At 39.9% G+C, this 23642-nt stretch overlaps 2 protein-coding genes across 2 annotated transcripts in view; one reads left to right on the forward strand and one right to left on the reverse strand.

Moving 5' to 3' along the window:
- Positions 1 to 342: 342 nt before the first annotated feature.
- Positions 343 to 7264, forward strand: LOC311046836 (kallikrein-12-like; the record flags this gene model as incomplete). The annotated part of the gene is made up of 5 exons (XM_084059406.1): positions 343 to 379; positions 2748 to 2916; positions 4744 to 5024; positions 6458 to 6532; positions 7128 to 7264. The coding sequence occupies 5 exons, from the start codon at positions 343 to 345 to the stop codon at positions 7262 to 7264; spliced, it is 699 nt and encodes a 232-aa protein (XP_083915532.1).
- An 8701-nt stretch (positions 7265 to 15965) lies between these two features.
- ap4e1 (adaptor related protein complex 4 subunit epsilon 1) overlaps positions 15966 to 23642 on the reverse strand; it is a 60206-nt gene continuing 52529 nt past the window's right edge. The window contains exons 23-25 of the mRNA XM_084059407.1: positions 20314 to 20504; positions 18322 to 18482; positions 15966 to 17342 (exon numbers count right to left, since the gene is read on the reverse strand). Of these exons, the coding sequence (XP_083915533.1) occupies positions 17176 to 17342; positions 18322 to 18482; positions 20314 to 20504 (519 nt within the window). The 3' untranslated portion in view covers positions 15966 to 17175. The remainder of the gene's footprint in view (positions 17343 to 18321; positions 18483 to 20313; positions 20505 to 23642) is intronic.

Below are 23642 nucleotides of genomic sequence, written 5' to 3' on the forward strand. Positions count from 1 at the left end.
CCGATTGCTTCACCAATCTATGTCCCCGCCTCCCCCCCCCTCCCCCCTCCCCCCCCCCGGTCTGTGCACGGAGCAGGCTGACGTCACCAAATTTAGAGCGACGCCCCTCTGCACTCTGAATGGTTAGGAGATAACAAGCTTCAAAGACCACCGTTCCTGCATCGTTCCCCCAGACTTTTTTCTTTTGTAACAAAAAAAATGGCTGGGTTTCCGAGGCTAATGGAATAGTGATAAACGTGGACATGTGGTGGTTGAATGGCCAATAAGGCTTTGGGACTACATTTAAAAAGAGTCTATCTGCTCATCTGGAGGACACTCACTGGAGGAAGACCAGGGACAAACATGACTGCTCTAACGTTCCTTCTGCTGCTGTGGGCTGGTGAGTAGTTCAACCATGTTCTACTTTATAATTATGACTATTATTTTCACTGGTGTAAAGTAACTAAGTACATTTACTCAAGTACTGTACTGTACTTAAGTAACATTTTGAGTTATTTTACTTTAATGGAGTTATTTCCAATTTCCAATACTTTTACTTCTACTCCACTACATCTCAGAGGCAAATATTGTACTTTTACTCTTATACAATTACAATTATTTCAAAACTTTAGTTACTAGTTACTTTGCAGATATAAATTATTATATTATGAAACATGCATTAACCACTTTAGGGCTATTTGATCATTGGCTATTTGAAAATAGCAGATCTACAATACTTTTAATCGAGTATTTCTATATTGCAGTATTGATACTTTTACTTAAGTAAAATATCTGAGTACTTTTTCCACCACTGATTATTTTTGCTTTTAACAACTTTTAAGTATTCATATTCATTTTAACAACGTTTAAGCTTTTTTAATCATTTTAACTACTTTAAAGTATTTTTTACAAATTTTAACAACTTTTAAGTATTTTTACTAATTTTAACAACTTTTAAGTATTTTTATGCAATATTAAAATACTCTGTTACAAGTAAAAGTCCAGAATTAAAAATGTACTTGAGAAAAAAAAAGTACAAGTGTAAGTGTAAAAGTACAAAAGTATTGGCATCAAAATGTACTTAACCCTGCAAGGCCCAGATTCTTTTCAAGTTGTGATGATTCCTGCTGTGGGGGGTATTTATATGCAAATATCCTGGCCAATGGCATTGTAAGACTAAACAATAGGACCCAATGAGGATTTAGAGGTGAAAAAAATAAAAAATAACAAAAGAAAAATGATTTAAACTAATTTCTTTATAAAACATACATGTGATCGTGCGATCACACTGGGCCTTGCAGGGTTAAAGTATCAAAAGTAAAAGTACTAAATATTTGAAAATAGCCAATCTACAAGCTCACAACGCGTCGCGATGCGACACGTTGTGAGCTTGTAGATCTGCTATTTTCAAATAGCCTAGGTATAAAATATGGCTGAAGTGGTTAATGTATGTTTTATAATGTCTTAATTTATGTCTGAAAAGTAACTGGTAACTAAACATTTCAAATAATTGTAGTGGAGTAAAATATAATATATTAATAAATAATATTTGCCTCTGAAATGTAGTGGAGTAGAAGTAAAAGTATTGGAAATTGGAAATACTCAAGTAAAGTACAAATACCTCAACATTTTACTTAAGTACAGTACTTAGTTACTTTACACCACTGCTACTGGGACTAAAATGGCTGCAGGGAACCCAGACCCATCGGAGAGGTTGTCACAGGCAGTGCTGCGGGTCTGAATACCATGACCTCCGCTTTACTTTCATATAAAATGTAGAACATATTGGGCTTTTACAGTATGTCCCTAAGACAGTTCAGCAGTATGGTTATTTTCTGAGCGGTGCAAGCCGCTCCAAGCAGGGGCGGACTGGCCATTTTGCATACCGGGCATATACCCGGTGGGCCGCTGGGCCACCCACAAATGAAAATAAATAATATATATACTTTTTTTTAAAAATATATTTTTGCTCCCCCCGTTGACAAAACGGCCCGGGCCAAAATGCCAGGGCTGAATTTTGGTCCCAGTCCGGCCCTGCAGGCTACAAGGACTGACCGTGTTTGTCCGTATGTCTGACCACGGCCTCACCAGCTGCGGCTGATTGGACGGCCAGATAGTGTCTCTCTCTCTCTGTCCAAAACGAGACAAACAAAACATGTTTATTTTGAAGATGGGAAAAAAAACTATAAGTGTAATAAGCAAAGCTAATCAAAATTGTTAAAATTAAAAGGTAAAAGGGGATTTATATTAGTAAAAACAAGGTTCTGATACACAGACATGAAAGTTGTAATATTAAATGAATATGGGTGGGACAAGTTTGTTCACATTCACACTAGGCCAAGGAAGAAATGACATCCTACATTTTGTGTAAAATGTTGATACTTTTCTAGTTATATTTTATTTCTTTAAAAATGTCTTATTTATTTTGTTTTACCCTTTTTATTTGTTTTATTTATTTATTTTTTACTGAGCGGAACAGCACTTTGGTTCAACACTGTTTTAAATGTTTAAATGTCCTGTTTTAAATTGCTGTAATTGTTCTATATACTCTGCACTGACAAAATATTATAACTAATCATAACTCTCTCTCTGTGTGTGTGTGTGTGTGTGTGTGTGTGTGTGTGTGTGTGTGTGTGTGTGTGTGTGTGTGTGTGTGTGTGTCCCTCCCCCCCTCTCTCTCTCTCTCTCTCTCTCTCTCCCTCTCTCTCTCCCTCTCCCTCTCCCCCTCTCTCTCCCTGTACCTCTCCCTCTCTCTCTCTCTCTCTCAGGTGTGACAGCAGGCAGTGTACACAAGAGGATCCTCAATGGTAAAGTGTGTAAAGATGACGAACGGCTCTACCACGTCCTACTGGTTGCATCTAACGGCGCGTATGGAGGAGGCTCTCTGATCGCTGACGGGTGGATTCTAACAACGGCTCATAACTGGCTCGATGCAGCGTAAGAGGAGGGTCAATGTGTTTACATGTCAGGATCTAGGCCTCTCAAAATTATCAATTGTCCAATAGCAATTCTTTGAGACAATAGACATTATTTTTGCATAATCGTCATCATCGTTTCCATATTGACACATGTTCATATATTTTCAAATATAAAAAAGCAGAAATGGCAAGCTTACAGCTTAATAACAAGCTTACAGCTTAATAGCAAGCTTGCAGCTTAATAACAAGCTTACAGCTTAATAACAGACTTACAGCTTAATAACAGACTTACAGCTTAATAACAAGCTTACAGCTTAATAGCAAGCTTGCAGCTTAATAACAAGCTTACAGCTTAACAACAGACTTACAGCTTAATAACAGACTTACAGCTTAATAACAAGCTTACAGCTTAATAGCAAGCTTGCAGCTTAATAACAGACTTACAGCTTAATAACAGACTTACAGCTTAATAACAGACTTACAGCTTAATAACAGACTTACAGCTTAATAACAAGCTTACATCTTAATAACAAGCTTACAGCTTAATAACAGACTTACAGCTTAATAACAAGCTTACAGCTTAATAACAAGCTTACAGCTTAATAACAGACTTACAGCTTAATAACAAGCTTACATCTTAATAACAAGCGTATAGCTTAATAACAAGCTTACAGCTTAATAACAAGCTTATAGCTTAATAACAAGCTTACAGCTTAATAACAAGCTTACAGCTTAATAACAGACTTACAGCTTAATAACAAGCTTAAACCTTAATAAAAAGCTTACAATCTGTCACAAAGTGACGCATTGTAAGTTTGTAGATCCGCTATTTCCGCTATTTATTTTATTTTATGGTAAATTGTATGAACATAAAATTATTAAATATGTCAATAATTTATTTGTACATTTTAGTTATTTATCCTGTGAAGCCACCCCCCCCCCCCTTTAGTAACTCTAAGGCAGTGGTTCTCAACCTGTGGGTCGGGACACCCAGGGGGGTCCCCACATGATTTTGGGGGGGTCCCCAGATGACAGTGACGTGACAATTTAAGGACTTTTAAGACATTTTTAACACCTAAAAACATTTACCATTACTGCATCAAAAGTATTACTATAAAAAGTGGTCAAACATTTGTCAAATTGTCAAATAATATAAGAGGCGAAAATAGCCAATCTACAAGCTCACAACGCCTCGCGTTCAATTCAATTCAATTTTATTAAAGTGTCAAATCACAACAAGTTGTCTCAAGACACTTTACATGTAGAGCAGAGACCCGACAGTCCCACCCTGAGCAAGCGTTGCGAGGCGTTGTGAGCTTGTAGATCAGCTATTTTCACAATATTTATCTGGGGGTCCCCAGTTCAAATATGATTATTTTGGGGGGCCACGTCCTGAAAAGGTTGAGAACCAGCCTCCTCCATACGTGAAGATCCATGGTCTAGAACAGGGGTCTTCAACAGGGGGTCCTCAGAGTTACTACAGGGGGTCCGCCAAATCTTTGTGTGATATGATTTTTTTACCTTAACCACTTGAACCCTAGCATCCCTTTTCTGAGGAGAACTTTAGCCAAAAATAGCCGATCTACAAGCTCACAACGCCTCGCGCTGCGAGGCGTTGTGAGCTTGTAGATCGGCTATTTTTGGCAAAGAGCTATCTGTGTAGAGGGAAAAAAGAGCAGCCCACTTAAACAAAAAAAGTTGAATCTGAAACACACTTTTATACAATATAGAGGGGGTCCCTGCTTCATCTCTCTCTCAGCTAGGGGGTCCATGGGCTGAAAACGTTGAAGACCCCTGGTGTAGAGTGTTTTGGAATGAAAACCTTCATTATCTTCTGTTTTGGCAGGCTCGACTTCACAGTAGAAATAGGTCGGCACCCAACGGGGAAACTCAAGCCAACCTGGGCAGGAACTGAAAAAATCACACAAAAGGATAGGTTCATCTTCTCTGATCCCACTGATACCACTAAGGAACATGACATCATGCTGCTGAAGATCTCGAAGAAAGGTGTTTCAACCATAAGTCTGCCTACCGACTGTCCGACAAGCAATCCCAAAAGTCCCCTAAAAGCCGGTACTGAGCTTCGGATGGCAGGCTATGGTTGGACTGTGGCGGTACCGGCAAAGAGTGAGTTCTCAATCATCTCGGATTGTGTTGCAGTTACAAATACCTAGCATGGAATCCAGACTGATTCGCTCCGTTCTGCAGATTTCAGTCTGGTAAACCTCCTATTTCCGAAAATCCGGCTCAAACAGGATGATAGCCAGACTGAGAAGCGAAGTGAAAAAAACAAAAACGCTGAACAAGCGCCTCCGTCTGGATTCCAGGCTAACAAATACCTACTCTTACTTTAGTTTTTTAATCACATGAAACCAATTGCATCCCTGTTCTAGGGGTGAACATTCGGCAAAAATGGCAGATTTACAAGCATTGTGGAGCTTATATAATGTCTATTTTTGGTGAAGTGTCGATGGAAAACAGGGGGCTTAGTTTATAGGTGGTAACCTGAACAGTGGGCACCAGGAATTTCTGGGCACCATTTAAAAAAACAACAACATTTATTTATCTTGTATTTTACATTTTACAGTTTATAAAGTAAAACATAAAACGTAATACTTCTTCAATTGCTACACATTGCTGCAAAACCTGTAATATCATCTCTCCCAGGGGCGTCAATTGGGTATGGCAAGGAATGGCAGGTGGCATACCTTGGCTCCAGAAAAAAAAAATATATATAATTTTAATCTCTGGGAGTTGGCAACCCTAACTTGCCATACCTTAGCTTTTGCTGAACTGACGGCACTGATCTCTACATTTATTTTTAGGATAAACAAGAAATTTAAGGGTTCAAATCATGTATACTTACATTATTATATCAAACCATTTCCGAAAGCATGCATTCATCCCTTATTCTTTTCACACAGGGCTGGTGTGAAAAAACAGGGCTGGTGTCCAGAAATACCCGGCGTCCACTGGACCCTGTATCCGTATACTGGACCTGTATCCGTATACTGGACCTGTATCCGGATACTGGACCTGTATCCGCATACTGGACCTGTATCCGCATACTGGACCTGTATCCGTATACTGGACCTGTATCCGTATACTGGACCTGTATCCGTATACGCCCCTAGGGGTTTCCAGTTAACTATGACAGTATTTCTCAAACCTTTTTGTGCCATGGACGTCCAAATTGATATATATATATTTGGACGCGAACCCCCACCTGAAAATGTTTTGTGCCAGGAACCCCCCAGAAGAGAAGATTTGTGTAAAAAAAAAATCTAAATTATTCAAAAATAGCAGATGTGCAAGCTTGCACAAAGTGACTCTCTGTGAGCTTGTATATCTGCTATCTCTAAATAACCACGGTAACATGTTTGGTGGTTGACCCCCTTGAACCCCTCCAAAGACCCCACTTTGACAACCATGGTACTATGTTTTTTTTTTTTTAAGTAAAGACAGAAAAGGACAGATTTTAACAGACTGTTGAACATGTCAGTGAGTTTGCATTTGTCGCCATGTGGACATAATGAACTGATTATGTTTTCTCTACACAGACCCTCCTCCTTCATCCACACTGCAGTGTCTCGATGAGATGGAAGTTCTTCCCTGTAACTGCCCCTATGTTGATGGTCAGGGTTCCTACGCATTTTACATTTCAGAATCCCATACCTTTCCAGACTCACATTTCCAGAATGATCAGTAGATTTGTCACACTATATTTGACATCCGAGTACATAGATTTTTATGTAATTAAATGCTTTAAATTCCAACCGTTAATTCATGTTCCATTTTGACTATGTAGGCTACGCTAATATGTTGGCAATTTAGAATTTACTGTAGGCAGCTCATACAAATCAAATCAGCCATACAATGATGGTTTCCATTATGCAGGAAAGATGATAACATCACTGCATAACTCATAAATGTTCAGACATGCTTTTATGACAATGTTATTTGTGATCTTACGTGTGTGTGTGTGTGTGTGTGTGTGTGTGTGTGTGTGTGTGTGTGTGTGTGTGTGTGTGTGTGTGTGTGTGTGTGTGTGCGTGCGTGCGTGTGCGTGTCTGCATATACAAATATATAATGCAATTTAGAAATTTAGAGATATTGCCACATTTTCTATAAACTAATTTCGTGGTGGATGTGAAGTTATTAGTGTGTCAGTAGTCAATAGTATTAAAACTTTTTTTCTTGTTTCCATACATGCTTTCCATACTTGTGTAGCAACCAACACCCTTATTGGTGCAAAGAATGGAGGGGTTCATGGACAAGTCTTCTGTGCCCAACAGGCTAATGTTGCTCCATATTACGTGAGTTACAAATACTACAGTGCAATCCAGTGTCTGCTTGCTAATAACTGACGTACAACGTATTATATACATAATATTTATGTTTAGACCAGTGTTAATTGTAAACGAAGCTATGATGACGATATGACTATGACTGAATTGACAATTTTGTGTTTAACAAATAAAAACTATACTATAAATTTAAAGGAGGGATCTAGTGGAGAAGAGATCCAATAAAACGAAGACAAGTCATTTTAATGATTGGCTGTGTGTATTGCTCCGAAAATCCGATCTACAAGCTCACAACGTGTCGCACACTGTGACGGCCTTGTGATCTTGTAATTTTAGATTGGCTATTTGCGTTAGCCAATCCACAAATCAGGCATTACCAAAGGCCATTAGCATCAAGGCCTGCCCAAATTAATGTTAGTCAACTAAGTCAACTGTAGAAAACAACTGTGGTCATCACAGTGATGAGGAGTGATGGAAGCTCACTTAAAAACTTTTTTTTTTTTTTAAGTGAGCGACTATTTATAGGTTATTAATTTCATCATGGGTCTCGCTAGCCAATCACAGTACTGAGCAAAGGGTCTGAATACCAATCAGCCAATCACAGTAAAGGGTCTGAATACCAATCAGCCAATCACAGTACAGCGAAAGACGGTATGAGGACTTTCCCAAACCCACTTATAGGAGCGGCTATACCGCTCAAAAACATTTCAGATGAATAAAATGACTAAATGGAATTTTATTCAAAAGACTGACTAAAACTACATACAATTTGCTGTCAAAATGAACACTGGTAAAAGTACATCTGACTGAAACATCTCTCTCTCTCTCTCTCTCTCTCTCTCTCTCTCTCTCTCTCTCTCTCTCTCTCTCTCTCTCTCTCTCTCTCTCTCTCTCTCTCTCTCTCTCTCTCTCTCTCTCTCTCTCTCTCTCTCTCTCTCTCTCTCTCTCTCTCTCTCTCTCTCTCTCTCTCTCTCTCTCTCTTTCTCAGGGTGACTGCGGTGGAGGAGCGGTGTATGGCGTCCCTGTTCCTGGCGGCACACCACATCTATCCATCTATGGGGTTCTCAGGGGGCCAACATGCGGCACGGACCCTCTAGCATCATCTATCTTCATGGACGTCTGCTTCTACAAAGAGTGGATCGAGAAGACCATGAACGATAATAAGCATCCCTGAATCACAAAGCAAAACGTTGTGATCGCCACTAAGCGTTGTTTGGTATCGCTATTCTGATAACCAATAAAAAACCCATGAGATCTTTGATCTCCCTAACACAAGAACACGTGATGGTGTGTTTTTTATTCTTTATAACAAAATCTCTGCAGAGGAAATGGGTCTAAAGGAGAGGATGATAATAAGTGAAAACTACATTGTTTGAATTTAGATACTGATACTGGATTCTGCTGTAGGGCTGTCATGATTACACATTTAAGTTGACGATTCATTGTCACTCAAATAATTGCGAATTAATTGTGTTTCTGTCGTTGAAAATTAATGGAACATTATGAATAAAAATGACATTTCTGTTTGGCTTTTAGCCTTCGTAAACAAAAGTCATTATGAGATGACAAATAACACATATTTAATTACTTTATACTACTAATTTTTGGAAAATATGACATTTTTTAACATGGAATTGATTATGAAAGTGCGATTATATAAATTAATTGCGATTAGACGATTATGTAATAATTGTGACAGAGCTATTCTGGTGGAGAAAAAGGGATAACATTTCAATTCATTGTGGCACATGAATTATACCTTTCAAAAATGCAGAGAGACACACACGCCACAAGGCACAATAAATATTACACACATTTATGACCTATGGATTACCCATAGTGTTCATATAGGTATTTGTGTGAGTAGAGTGGCTATTTCAAATCAAATGAATCATCATGTCAAATACGTTTGTCTGTGTTGCACTGGTCTGGTGACGTCCTTGGTTCTGGTGACTGATATTGTCCTTTCAATGCGCGTTCAATTTGTTCATGAAAATGAAACAATTAAATGAAATAGCCCCCCCTCATGCATTAGAAGGACAATATCAGTCACCAGAATCAAGGACGGGTGTTTTCCATTAATCCATCATGGTTAAAATGGGAGTTTGAAGTTAGAATGGGTTTATATAGGAAGGGGGCGTGCAAAACATAATGAGGCTGGTCAAAAGACGTTTTAACTTCATTTAGCAGATTTATTATAAGTTTTCACAACCGTACAGGGATCATTTTCAGGAGCACATCAGACACACTGGAACAGAAGGCATTAAATTAAGACTGTTTCACCGTGCTTCTCAATCACTGCATCTTCTCTTTTAAGGCAGAGCAAAAAAAGAAAGCCGAGATCTGACAATCTGATCACATCAGTCCTTCATATCGTCACTGCTGGGCAGAAACCATATTTAATCTTTATCCATTTTTGTTTCTCCCCCATTTGTGTTGTGATTGTGAAAAAGTAAATACAATATCCAGATCTACAAATTGTGAGCTTGCAGATCAGTCTATTTTTTGCTATGATAACACGCCCCAAAATAGGGCTGATGGCAAGTTAAGTGGGTAAGTCTGTCTGTGGGGTTTTATAAATATTGAACGAATGAAAAGTATTAACAAGAACTTGTTGATGACTTAAATAATAACTACTGTATATTGGAACACAGGATTTTTTTTCTTCTATTTCCTGTAAAGCAGTGGTTTTCAACCTTTTTCATGCCAAGGAAAGGACCCCTAAATTGTTATTATATTTGGCCACGGACCCCCATCTGAAAATGTTTTGTGCCAGGGACCCACCAGAAGCAAAGATTTGAGTTAAAAATCACACCCTGTGTGAAGGTAGCGGCGCCTTTGAATACATTATGTCATCGATATGTGTTTATAATGTGTTTATAGCCATGTGTCATGTGAAGCTTGACCAATCACTTTGTTGACGGGTCTGACCAATCAGAGCGTCGACGACAGATAAAGTTAAATTGAGGATCTAACTTTAAATAACTTACCTAGAAGGAGACTTTAGCCAAATAAAAATATATACAAAACCTTGACATCATAGTGATGTCATGAATAGTCCCCTTGCCTGACAAATCACAACCTTGACGGGCCTGACCAATCAGAACCTTGACGGGCCTGACCAATCAGAACCTTGACGGGCCTGACCAATCAGAACCTTAACGGACTCTTGGATTCTCGATCGTCTCTATCAAACCATTCTGTCATAACGGATGACTGGGTCCCGAACTCAGACTTTCTATACATTCACCCTTCATCTGTTCTTGTATCTTTCTCTTTCTATTCGTCATATTAACTAAAAAATAAATAACTTACCTAGACGGAGACTTTAGCCAAATGAATAATAAGATGAAGTCATTGTCATCGTTTATATAGACATCGAATTCTATATTCATGACATCATAGTGATGTCATGAATAGTGACCATTGACCAATCACAACTTTGGCGCACCTGACCAATCAGAACGTTGACGCACCTGACCAATCAGAACGTTGACGCACCTGACCAATCAGAACGTTGGCGCACCTGACCAATCAGAACGTTGACGCAAAAGCCAGGCATAGAGGGCTAATATCCGCTCTATACCTTTAGGTATAGAGCGGATATTAGCCCTCTATGCCTGGCTTTTGCGTCGGCGCTAGCCGCTCTATACCTTTAGGTATAGAGCGGCTAGCGCCGCTAAAAACTATAGTATAAAAACTATACATATTCAAAGATATGCACCAATTTAAAATAGCAGATCTGCAAGCTCATAGTGTGGCACTCGGTGCCGCACTATGAGCTTGTAGATCTGCTATTTTTGAATAGCCAGAGCTAAGTGGTTACATGGTTTTGGACATACAAGTTTTCCAGCCGACAGAGATGATATTCTAAACCAGACCAGTGGTCATTCTGGTAACAGAGTAAACAGAATGGACAAGACACTCTTATTTTAACAATGAAATCAATACAAAACATGTAAGAATATATCTGATCTCCAATAAATAAGTTTCAAATAATGCATCAATACAAAAATATAATAATCAAAGACCTCTTTGAATTCAACCATCTTAGTGGACTTGCTAATCAGATGCATGAACAAACCCTTAAATCAATGGCTCTCAAACCTAACTCTGAGAGTGTACAAATGGAACCGAATGCACCCTTACGGGTCCATTTGGTTCCATTTGTACACTCTCAGAGTTACAGTGGTCCTTCACGAAACCCTGAGGGGTCCTTGGACCTCACTTTGAGAACCACTGCTTTAAACACTTAAAAAGGATTTTAAAAAAATCCTTTCCCTGTTTGTGCCACGGGTTTCTCCATCAAGATGTTGATTCTTATGAATCAGGCAAGTTTCTTCAAGTACTTTGTTTGAGCCCATCTTTTATCCTAACTTGTAGCGACTGCTGAGACTATAGGCCATTGGTTCTCAAAGTGGGGTCCGGGGACCCCCAGGGGTACTTGAGGGGATACCAGGGGGTCCCCAGCTAAATGATGGATAGTTAGGAACCAAATGGACCCTTATTGGTCTGTAACTCTGAGAGTGTACAAATGGAACCAAATGGACCCGTTAGGGTCCATTTGGTTCCATTTGTACACTCTCAGAATTAAATTGACATAGATTTTACAATATAAATTGCGGTCCAAGTGATAGAAATGCCATTAAATGGGGGTCTGTAGCCCTAATGCATGTCAAACTGGGGGGTCCTTGAAATTAAAATGGTTGAGAATCACTGCTAGAGCCGTAAAAAATCTTCTCTTATGGGGGTCCCTGGCATATCTTTTGAAATGGGGGTCCGCGGGCTAATAAGTGTCAATTTGGGGGTCCTTGACATGAAAAAGTTTGAGAACCACTGGGCTAGTCGACTTGGCATTCATGTGTGCGAGGGAACGGTAACGCTGTGGCACAAACACAGAAAATGGAATTTTTGGGAGTTTATGCTGATTCCAGTCCGGATAAATAACCCTGATTCATTCAGAACAGATACCAGGCTTTCCACAGCTACTGTGGAAAGCCTGGTGACACATATAGAGGTTAGAAATAATAAGAGAATATCAAAAAGAAAAACTGTGTCAACAGAATTCTTTTTTTCCAGCGGTGGAGCGCTTTGGATATGCCCTATACTTACATCTCAGAGGCAAATATCGTACTTTTTACTCCACGGAAGTTATTTGAAAACTTGAGTTACTAGTTACTTTGTAGATTTCAATTATTACAAAACATACATTAAGCACTTCAGCCCTATTTAAACTTTGGCTATTTGAAAACAGAAGCTCTACAAGCTCACAGCACGTCACGATGCGACACGTTGTGAGCTTGTAGATCTGATATTTTCAAAATATGCATGTTTTTACATAATGATACCTTGTGAAACGGGACATTCTGCATAATGATGAGTACCTTTACTTTTGGTACTTAGTATATTCTGATGCCAATGCTTTTGTACTTTTACTGAATAAAAATTAGATTAACGGACTTTTACTTGTAACAGAATGTTTTTTACATTGCAGTATTGATACTTTTACTTAAGTAAAGAAATTGAGTGCTTTTTCGACCACTGACGCCTCCGCTCAATGTTTGTTTTTAAAACTAGCATAAAGAACTACTGCACAGTCTGCTCATATCCTATCAACAATAAATATTACACATTTATGACCTATGGATTACCCATAGTGTTCATATAGGTATTTGTGTGAGTAGAGTGGCTATTTCAAATCAAATGAATCATCATGTCAAATACGTTTGTCTGTGTTGCACTGGTCTGGTGACGTCCTTGGTTCTGGTGACTGATATTGTCCTTTCAATGCGCGTTCAATTTGTTCATGAAAATGAAACTCAAATTAAATGAAATAGCCCCCCCTCATGCATTAGAAGGACAATATCAGTCACCAGAATCAAGGACGGGTGTTTTCCATTAATCCATCATGGTTAAAATGGGAGTTTGAAGTTAGAATGGGTTTATATAGGAAGGGGGCGTGCAAAACATAATGAGGCTGGTCAAAAGACGTTTTAACTTCATTTAGCAGATTTATTATAAGTTTTCACAACCGTACAGGGATCATTTTCAGGAGCACATCAGACACACTGGAACAGAAGGCATTAAATTAAGACTGTTTCACCGTGCTTCTCAATCACTGTATCTTCTCTTTTAAGGCAGAGCAAAAAAAGAAAGCCGAGATCTGACAATCTGATCACATCAGTCCTTCATATCGTCACTGCTGGGCAGAAACCATATTTAATCTTTATCCGTTTTTGTTTCTCCCCCATTTGTGTTGTGATTGTGAAAAAGTAAATACAATAGCCAGATCTACAAATTGTGAGCTTGCAGATCAGTCTATTTTTTGCTATGATAACACGCCCCAAAATAGGGCTGATGGCAAGTTAAGTGGGTAAGTCTGTCTGTGGGGTTTTATAAATATTGAACGAATGAAAAGTATTAACAAGAACTTGTTGATGACTTAAATAATAACTACTGTATATTGGAACACAGGATTTTTTTTCTTCTATTTCCTGTAAAGCAGTGTTTTTCAACCCTTTTCATGCCAAGGAAAGGACCCCTAAATTGTATTTGGCCACGGACCCACATCTGAAAATGTTTTGTGCCAGGGACCCACCAGAAGCAAAGATTTGAGTTAAAAACTATAGTATAAAAACTATACATATTCAAAGATATGCACCCATTTAAAATAGCAGATCTGCAAGCTCATAGCGTGGCACTCGGTGCCGCACTATGAGCTTGTAGATCTGCTATTTTTGAATAGCCAGAGCTAAGTGGTTACATGGTTTTGGACATACAAGTTTTCCAGCCGACAGAGATGATATTCTAAACCAGACCAGTGGTCATTCTGGTAACAGAGTAAACAGAATGGACAAGAAACTCTTAATTTAACAACGAAATCAATACAAAACATGTCAGAATATATCTCCAATAAATACGTTTAAAATAATGCATTCAATACAAAAATATAATAATCAAAGACCTCTTTGAATTCAACCATCTTAGTGGACTTGCTAATCAGATGCATGAACAAACCCTTATATCAATGGCTCTCAAACCTAACTCTGAGAGTGTACAAATGGAACCGAATGCACCCTTACGGGTCCATTTGGTTCCATTTGTACACTCTCAGAGTTACAGTGGTCCATCACGAAACCCTGAGGGGTCCTTGGACCTCACTTTGAGAACCACTGCTTTAAACACTTAAAAAGGATTTAAAAAAAATCCTTTCCCTGTTTGTGCCACGGGTTTCTCCATCAAGATGTTGATTCTTATGAATCAGGCAAGTTTCTTCAAGTACTTTGTTTAAGCCCATGTTTTATCCTAACTTGTAGCGACTGCTGAGACTATAGGCTAGTCGACTTGGCATTCATGTGTGTGAGGGAACGGTAACGCAGCTGTGAAAGAAAACTGAATTTTTGGGAGTTTATGCCGAGTCCAGACCGGAACACCGATTCATTCAGAACAAATAGCCTACCAGGCTTTCCACAGCTACTGTGGAAAGCCTGGTGACACATATAGAGGTTAGAAATAATAAGAGAATATTAAAAAGAAAAACTGTGTCAACAGAATTCTTTTTTTCCAGCGGTGGAGCGCTTTGGATATGCCCTATACTTACATCTCAGAGGCAAATATCGTACTTTTTACTCCACGGAAATTATTTGAAAACTTTAGTTACTAGTTACTTTGTAGATTTCAATTATTACAAAACATACATTAAGCACTTCAGCCCTATTTAAACTTTGGCTATTTGAAAACAGAAGCTCTACAAGCTCACAGCACGTCACGATGCGACACGTTGTGAGCTTGTAGATCTGATATTTTCAAAATATGCATGTTTTTACATAATGATACCTTGTGAAACGGGACATTCTGCATAATGATGAGTACCTTTACTTTTGGTACTTAGTATATTCTGATGCCAATGCTTTTGTACTTTTACTGAATAAAAATTAGATTACCGGACTTTTACTTGTAACAGAATGTTTTTTACATTGCAGTATTGATACTTTTACTTAAGTAAAGAAATTGAGTGCTTTTTCGACCACTGACGCCTCCGCTCAATGTTTGTTTTTAAAACTAGCATAAAGAACTACTGCACAGTCTGCTCATATCCTGGCATTTGAACATCATGCTCTGTTCCGTTTTGGGGGATTTTATGTTTTATGTTGATGTTGTGTTATTTTCCCTGAAACTTTGTGTTCTGCTGTTTTGGCAAAAGAGTTTTTTTTTAAATCTCAATGGGACTATTCCTGGTCAAATAAAAGGTGGGATAAAAACAATAAACAAGGATTCCCTCAGTTGTGGAGAGATAAGAGGGAAGGGGCTCAGCGCCGAATCCCAGATGTTTTGGTGTCATCGTCCTAAACCTATTGCTCCTGCTGTTCTGCATTACAGCCAAACAGTTGAAGAAATCACAGATCGAGGCTTTAATCTTTGCTTTTATGAAATGTCTGAGACCATTCTAGTGTTTATAGAAGATCCTTCTGAACGTGGATTCCATTGCTAGTTTGACCAATTCAAACACTCCTTCATCTTAAAACAAACTGTCATATATATTATTACTGTAAGGCTTGAATTTAACAGCCACACATGGGTTCAAGTAAGTTATAAAGTTATAAACTTGGTTGCTAGACAAAAATACCACATTATTTTATAGCGGTTATTTTCAGTGTTTGACACAAGGCAGAGAGTGTACAAATGGAACCAAATGGACCCTAACGGGTCCATTTGGTTCCATTTGGACACTCTCAGAGTTAAATTAACATTGAGTTTACAATATAAATGTGGGTCCCAGAGATAGAAATGCCGTTAAATGGGGGTCCATAGACGAATGCATATCAAACTGGGGGTCCTTGAGATTAAAATGGTTGAGAATCACTGCTAGAGCCGTAAAAAATCTTCTCTTATGGGGGTCCCATGGCTTATCTTTTCAAATGGGGGTCCGCGGGCTAATAAGTGTCAATTTGGGGGTCCTTGACATGAAAAAGTTTGAGAACCACTGCTTTAGAGCAGTGGTTTTCAACCCTTTTCATATCAAGGTCCATTATTTATTCGACATTTGAGCCACAGAACCACCGTTTGATGAGATTTAGACTCTCAGACCCAAGACTTACAATATTTTGTTATTGTTGGATGAGATTTTGTCCACAATTCCATCCATGCAGTATTGATGTGGTACCATAGGAGAGACGACAGGCAAACGTTGATCAAAATAACAATTATTCTACATTCTCTAAATTGTGTAGACTTCTTGTAAATTGCAGATGCAGATGTTAAACAACAATTTAACTCTTGAGAGCGTAAAAATGAAACCATTCATTTTACACTCTCAAGAGTTCTAATAAGGGTCCATTTGGTTACCAACTCTTCATCATTTAGCTGGGGACCACCTCGAACCCCCTCAAGGACCACTGATGGTCCCCGGACCACTGGTTGAGAACCACTGCTTTAGAGGAAGACAAGAGTAGGACAAGGAATCCAAACGATTGAAATCAGTCGTGGTGACTGAGTCATTGAGTCTTGAAGAAAAGTCCCCTGACTGACAGTGTGACCGTCTGCTTTTACACACTTAATACTTCAACCAAAACACACATGATGATAATAATAATAATAATAATAATAATAATAATAATAATAATAATAACAATAACAATAATGAAAAATCATTCATTTCGGCTGTGAATGACAGCTGTGGACACCAGCAGTGATGTTACACTTGTCAGACCAAGTGTCATTTTGTGAAACAGTGTGAAGGTATACAGCCACACACACACTAGCGTCGTGTTTCCTAAAACAAGGAACAAGGACATCTAGGATCAGATGTTATGTGGCTGCAGTACTCTGTGACATTAGGACTGATCCTGGGTCACTGGTATACAGCAGACATTAGGACAGATCTGGGGTCAGATGTTATGTGTCTGACAGTGATAGAGCAGACATTAGGACTGATCCTGGGTCAGTACTCTCTGACAGTGATAGAGCAGGCATTAGGACTGATCTTGGGTCAGTACTCTCTGACAGTGATAGAGCAGACAGTCGGGCAGCTCTGGGACGGGCGAGCGCAGCCACACGGCCAGACTGTCGCCATGGATACGACAGTGCATGAGACACGGCTGACCCTGCAGGAGACGACACGCCACGATGCCCTCCGACCCTGTGGGACACAACACGGATCATGTGACCAACCACAGTTCACCTTGACGGTCATGTGACCAACCGGAGTTCACTTTTCCCATCGCGGTCCAAAACTATACTTTATCGGTTTATCGTTGTCGGAAAAAGAAGGTCGTTAGTGGGATTTTGATCACTGGAAATTGAAGTTGTCAGTCCCATGCTTAACGAGCCACGCCACCAGTGCAGGTAAAATGACAGGGTTTTGAGCTGTAGTTGTACGAACGCTAGATTTATTGTTGTATTGTTTTATTGGATCTTGTTTAGTCGATACACTTATTTGTTTTAGCTCCTGCTCATTTGATTTAGCTATTTTGTCTCATCTGTTTATGAAAGTAGGTATAGCTGATATATTGCACTTTTACCTTAGCGCTAGGTATACTCTTGGTTGCTTGTTTTAGAAGAGAATGCACTTAATGCTTCTGGTGATTGGTAGTTTTGCTCCCTACCTATGTTGAATACACTTATTGTAAGTCGCTTTGGATAAAAGCGTCTGCTAAATGACTGTAATGTAATGTAATGTATTAAAATGTGACAACGCCCCCGCCGTTGGTAGATGAGAGGCAGTTCCGCGTTGGTCACAGAAGCGGGCCGTGGCTACAGAACAAGCGGTGTAGGCTTTGGAATGACGCCGCTTTGACAGCAGATTTTGATTCAGTTGAGTTGAGCAGAGCATGGTAAAGATCTGTGGTGTATTTACAATGTTCAATACTTTTACTTCTCCACTACATCTCAGAGGCAAATATTGTACTTTTACTACACTTAAAAATGTGAAAACGGTAGTCTCTCTCTCTCTCTCTCTCTCTCTCTCTTTGCACAACCAAGTACGAGCATGAACGTTAATTCTCCATGTCAGGGCAGAGCGGGTGAAAACCATGACTGTAAATTAACTTTAGTTTTGGTATCATCAGTAATCTATATGTATGAAAATCATGCATGTATAATCAAGCAGCCTACAGTACCTATAATGTCCACCAGATGGAGCTGTAGTTTGTCCCTCAGCAGCGTCAGGGTGGCAGTGAGCGGGTCCTGGACGTCCTGACAGAGAGACAGGTTCTGCCTGGTGTCATGAGAGAAAGACAGCCACATGGACCCGTACTCGTCTGTAGACACAGGGAATGGCCTGGACACAAGCAGAAACAGGGAAACATTTAAACACGTAGCACTTTGAACCTCCCTTATCAGAGAATAGTGGAGGTTATGGTTTGATAATGCCATCTAACAGTTTAAAAATAATACTATTATAACATGCATTTTAATGTATGGTGTGACATAATAACAGAGATAATGATTACAGAAACGTAGCCACTAGCTTCCTTTTTAACCCATTAAAACCAGGAAAGCATCGGTGTCATTTTAGATTTTATCGTTGGCTATTCAAAAATACTTTTGGAAAAAATCGTGTGAGTACTACTGCTTATGAAGGCATTTGTAGAATCGGCCTCTTAACCCATTAAGAACTGGAACGTATCTGTGTAGATTTGAGCTAAAAAGCATTATTTGACACTTTGGCTATTCAAAAATAGCAGATCTACAAGCTCATAGCGCGGCACCGAATGCCGCGCTATGAGGGGCCTGGAACAACATATTTTGAGAAGGGGGTCCGCGGCCAAATACATATACATTTTGGGGTCATTGACATTAAAACGTTTGAAAACCACTGACATAGCAACATACGTTTTTTCAAAAAACTGATTTAGAAGACATTTTGTAGAATCGGAACCTCAGGCCTTAATGGGTTAATGGGTCCACAGCCCACAGCCCAGTGATGATCACAATGCGTCTCACTGTGATCCGCAAGCTGCGTTGTGAGCTTTTATTCATCTTATTCGTGGCCCTTCTCCAGGGCAGCAGCATTGTAGCCTGGTAAACCCTCCCTCCGGAAATCTCATTTCCATTTGATTTCAGCAGTGAGCCTGGCCTGATCGCCCATTCTGCAATATTGGCTGTGTACGCCAAACAGACAAGCCTATCAGCGTCGTCGCACATCGTTCTGTGATTGACAGCGACAGTTGGCCAATCAGGTGGCGAGTTCGAGTGAGCCCGAATGGAGCCGAGTGCAGCCTGAATACAGCCGACAAAACACGAACGGCAGCCATCTTTTCTGTCCGCTATTTTTTTTACTTCAAAAAGCTCTCAAACTTCTATTTTGAGGCACGGAATTTACTTATAAGATATCGTTTGGATAGAATTTAGTTGTTTAACTTCATATATGTGGTCAATTAATCATGACAGAGCCTATTCAAAAATAAAAATTCAGGGAACCGGCCGGGCGGGCAGTGACACACATGTATCCCAATAAGGCAACCTATTTTGGGCATGGCCGTCTCAAAAGTCCCGTTGCGTCACATAGTCTGGAGGTGGTAAAAATGAACTGCTGATTGGCTGAAGGGGAAAAACAATCATTGGCTGAAGGGGTTGTCAGTCAACGGTATTACTCCCGCCCAACTCCAGCCCACAGCCAATATTGCAGAATGGGCGATCAGGCCATACTCACTCCTGAAATCAAATGGAAATGAGATTTCCGGAGGGAGGGTTTACCAGGCTAGCACCATTGCCCTTTTCTGCTGCTTCATTCAATATCTGGTCACTTCCTTCCCACTAGGCTGCAGGTGTAATGCAGGTTGCCAGATTTTGCAAGAGAAACAAGCGGCCAGGTCTATGAAAACAAGCCCAAAAGAAGTATAACCATGGCTTTTACCATTTACCTATTTGAAAATTTGAAAAAAATGGTTTAAAAAAACATTAGGAAGCAAGCCCAAAGTCGCTTAGTATAAGCAGACATGGCAACACTAGTAAACAGGAAACCACAACTCCCCTACCTGGTGTGCGTGGCCAGGAATAAGGTGAATAGCGGCCATTTTTTTGGCTGAATGTTCACCCCCAGAATAAAGGACGCTGGGGTTCTTGTGGTTAAACGGTAACAGGAAGTGACGTCATGGACGTTGACGTACCTGATGAAGTCGGCCAGGGACAGGGTGTAGGTGAAGCTCTGTGACTGAAGGTCGCCCCCTGCTGGCTGGTAGGAGATGTTGCCGCTCAGCTCCGCGTGAGCCGCCGGCGTCTCCATGAGCAGAGAGTACTGACACACCTCCACGCTGTGAGCCTGCACGCCCCCTAGTGGACTGGCACACACACTGCACACCTGAAACACACGGAAAACAAACAAAAAAAGGTTAGTTATCTCCAGCAGATAGATACCTTTATTGACTTTATTCAACTACCGTAGAAGACAGGCGCGTCTGCTACGGTAGTTCACGGAGCAGGGAGCTCGGTTGGACGGGCGAGAAAACCGGCAGCAGCGGCGATCATTGGTACAGGAGCAGTGAGTACCATACAGATAATTAAAACTAAATTAGTGAGTGTGTTTGCCACCAAATTCCACCCTGATTTGGACCCCGTTATTCTATCTGACTATCTCAAAAGTCAACTTGGCCGTGATGTCACTTGCCTCAAGATTGAGACCAAAAACAATAGATTTGGCTCTTTCAAAATCACAGCGGAATGCAATGAAGTCAGTGAAATGTATAGTCCTGATATCTGGCCTGAGGGTGCCCTTGTACGGCACTACTTTGAGCCCCGCAAGAATGGAGCTTCTGGAACTAATATTCGTGCTGTTGTGGGGTCACTACCTCAAAACCCCTCGAATCAATCATGAAGATAGTTTCATATAATGCCCGTGGCCTCCGTGTGGGACACAGTGCTGCTGATAAAGCCAGACGCTTAGTTGTTGACGCGCGGTTGGAAGAGTGCGACATAATGTGCATACAGGAGACATGGCTTTCCAAGCAAGATCTGGATAAACTGAACTCTTTACATGCCAATTTCCATGGTGCCGGTGTATCCACCACTGACCTTTCCTCAAAAATAGTGAGGGGGAGAATACCTGGTGGAGTAGCCATATTATGGAATTCGAAATATGACAAAGCTGTGAAAGTGGTCAGTCTAAATGTTGACTGGGCTTTAGCAATAGAAGTAACATGTGATGACAAGTCTTTTATACTCTTGTATATATGCCGTATGAGTCAGCACAATCTGAAGATGAATTTCTGAATAGACTAGCATTTATACAGTCCTTCATTCAGGTTAATGACTCCACATGCGTATTTACCATTGGTGATTTTAATGTTGATTTATCTGATAATAATGCTTTATTTGCAAAACACCTGCATCTGTTTTGTAAAGACTAAGCTAGTTATTTTGAGTGAATATTTGTTACTTGACAGTACATATACGTTCATTAGTGATGCATGGCACACTACATCTTGGTTTGACCATTGTTTAAGCACAGCTGATGCTCATGCCTGTATAGACAGCATGGAGGTGTGTTATGGGCTGGCCATTTCAGACCACATACCGTTGGTAATAAATATTAATACGTCAATAAGTCAATAAGTCAATATTCCCACCACTATCAACATTGATCCTGATATTAAATCAGGGAGGATAGACTGGTCAAAACTAACCAGTGAGGATATTGACTGTTACACTGCCACTACTGTTAAATTGCTTGATTGTATGAACCTGCCCAAGGAGGCACTCAACTGTAATAACCTGAACTGCAATAACGTGCAGCATGGCACTCAACTGTGTGTCATGTATGATTATATTGTAGAGGCTCTCATAGCTTCGGGTAGACAGTTCTGCAAAAAAGGGAAAAAAAAGGTACAAAACATTAAGCCTGGTTGGCATACTTTTGTGGCTGAGCATCACTTGGCGGCCAGGACAGCTTTTAAGTGCTGGAACGAATCGGGTAGGCCCAGGCAAGGTGCTGTGTTTGAGGGAAAAAAACTCACTAATGCAAAATTTAAATATGCCGTTCGATCTGTAAAAAGACAGGAGAACACTCTGAGAGCTGACTCATTGGCTAGTAAACTACAAAGTAAAGACCTCTACGATTTCTGGAAAGAGGTTAAAGTCATGAACAACAGTAAAACCTCATTACCCTCTAACATAGAGGGTGCAATTGCCGAAGTATGGAGGAAACACTATCACAAATTATTTAACTGTGTAAGAAGTGGCACCGTGGCAGTAGGTCAGGTTGGTCCTTCAGAAAATGTACTGATCAGGGCTGATGAAGTGGTTGATGCCATCAGGTTGTTAGAAAACAACAAGGCTTGTGGCATGGATCTTATAACAGCTGAACATCTAAAATATGCTAGCAACAAAATCTGCTCAATGTTGGCCCTGTGCTTCACAGGACTGATGGGTCATGGTGTACTGCCAGAGGCAATTACTTCAGTGCAATTAGTACCTGTCATCAAAGACAAGGCAGGGAAACTGAATAGCATTGACAACTACAGACCCATCGCTCTGGCAAGTATCCTCTCCAAAGTCTTGGAGAGAATACTGCTTATGCGACTAGAACTGTATGTCCTAACTGCAGATAACCAGTTTGGATTCAAAAAGAAACACGGTACTGACTTATGCATCTTTGCACTCAAAGAACTAATTGCTAACTACAGTAACCATAATTCCACTGTTTTCCTATGCTTTATTGATGCATCGCGTGCTTTTGATAGGATCAACCACTTCAAACTGTTTCAGAAAATGCTTGACAGAGGCACACCACGAATCATTGTTTGTTTACTGGTATTCTGGTATGCTAATCAAAAAATGCATGTCAAATGGGGTAACGCATTATCCGCCCAATTCACTGTTAGTAATGGGGTACGCCAAGGGGGGATTTTGTCTCCTGTTTTATTTAATGTATATATGAATGATCTTTCAATTGAACTAAATAAGTGCAATACGGGATGTATGGTAGGAAACACTACAGTGGTCACCTATTCACATACGCACCGGAGTCTCTGAAAGGTACCCACCATAACCCACCATAACCTTAGGTTGTGAAAGGTTGGGGGTGTGGCTATGCCTTGGGGGTGTGTTTTAAGTTTTTCATTTTAGGTGGACAGTAGGTGGCAGAAGAGAGCAGAGGAAAGCAATTACTCTACTTGCAGTTTATTTCTTAAAAGCAGAAGTCATTAGAGAACTTATGAATGCAGACAATTTATCATTTAATTAATAAAACAAACTTATGTACTAGAGTATTTCCAATTTCCAGTACTTTTACTTTATTTTATACATAGGCTATTTGAAAATAGCTGATCTACAAGCTCACAATTTTCACAATGCTATTTTGAAACATTTTACACAACAGTGTATTTTCAAACATTTTACAGTGGTGTAAAGTAACAAATTACATTTACTCAAGTACTGTACATAAGTAAAGATTTTAGGTATTTTTACTTTACTAGATTATTTCCAATTTTCAGTACATTTA

Source organism: Gymnoscopelus microlampas (assembly GCF_963454915.1).
Source record: "Gymnoscopelus microlampas genome assembly, chromosome: 6".
In the NCBI taxonomy this organism is placed as follows: Eukaryota; Metazoa; Chordata; class Actinopteri; order Myctophiformes; family Myctophidae; genus Gymnoscopelus; species Gymnoscopelus microlampas.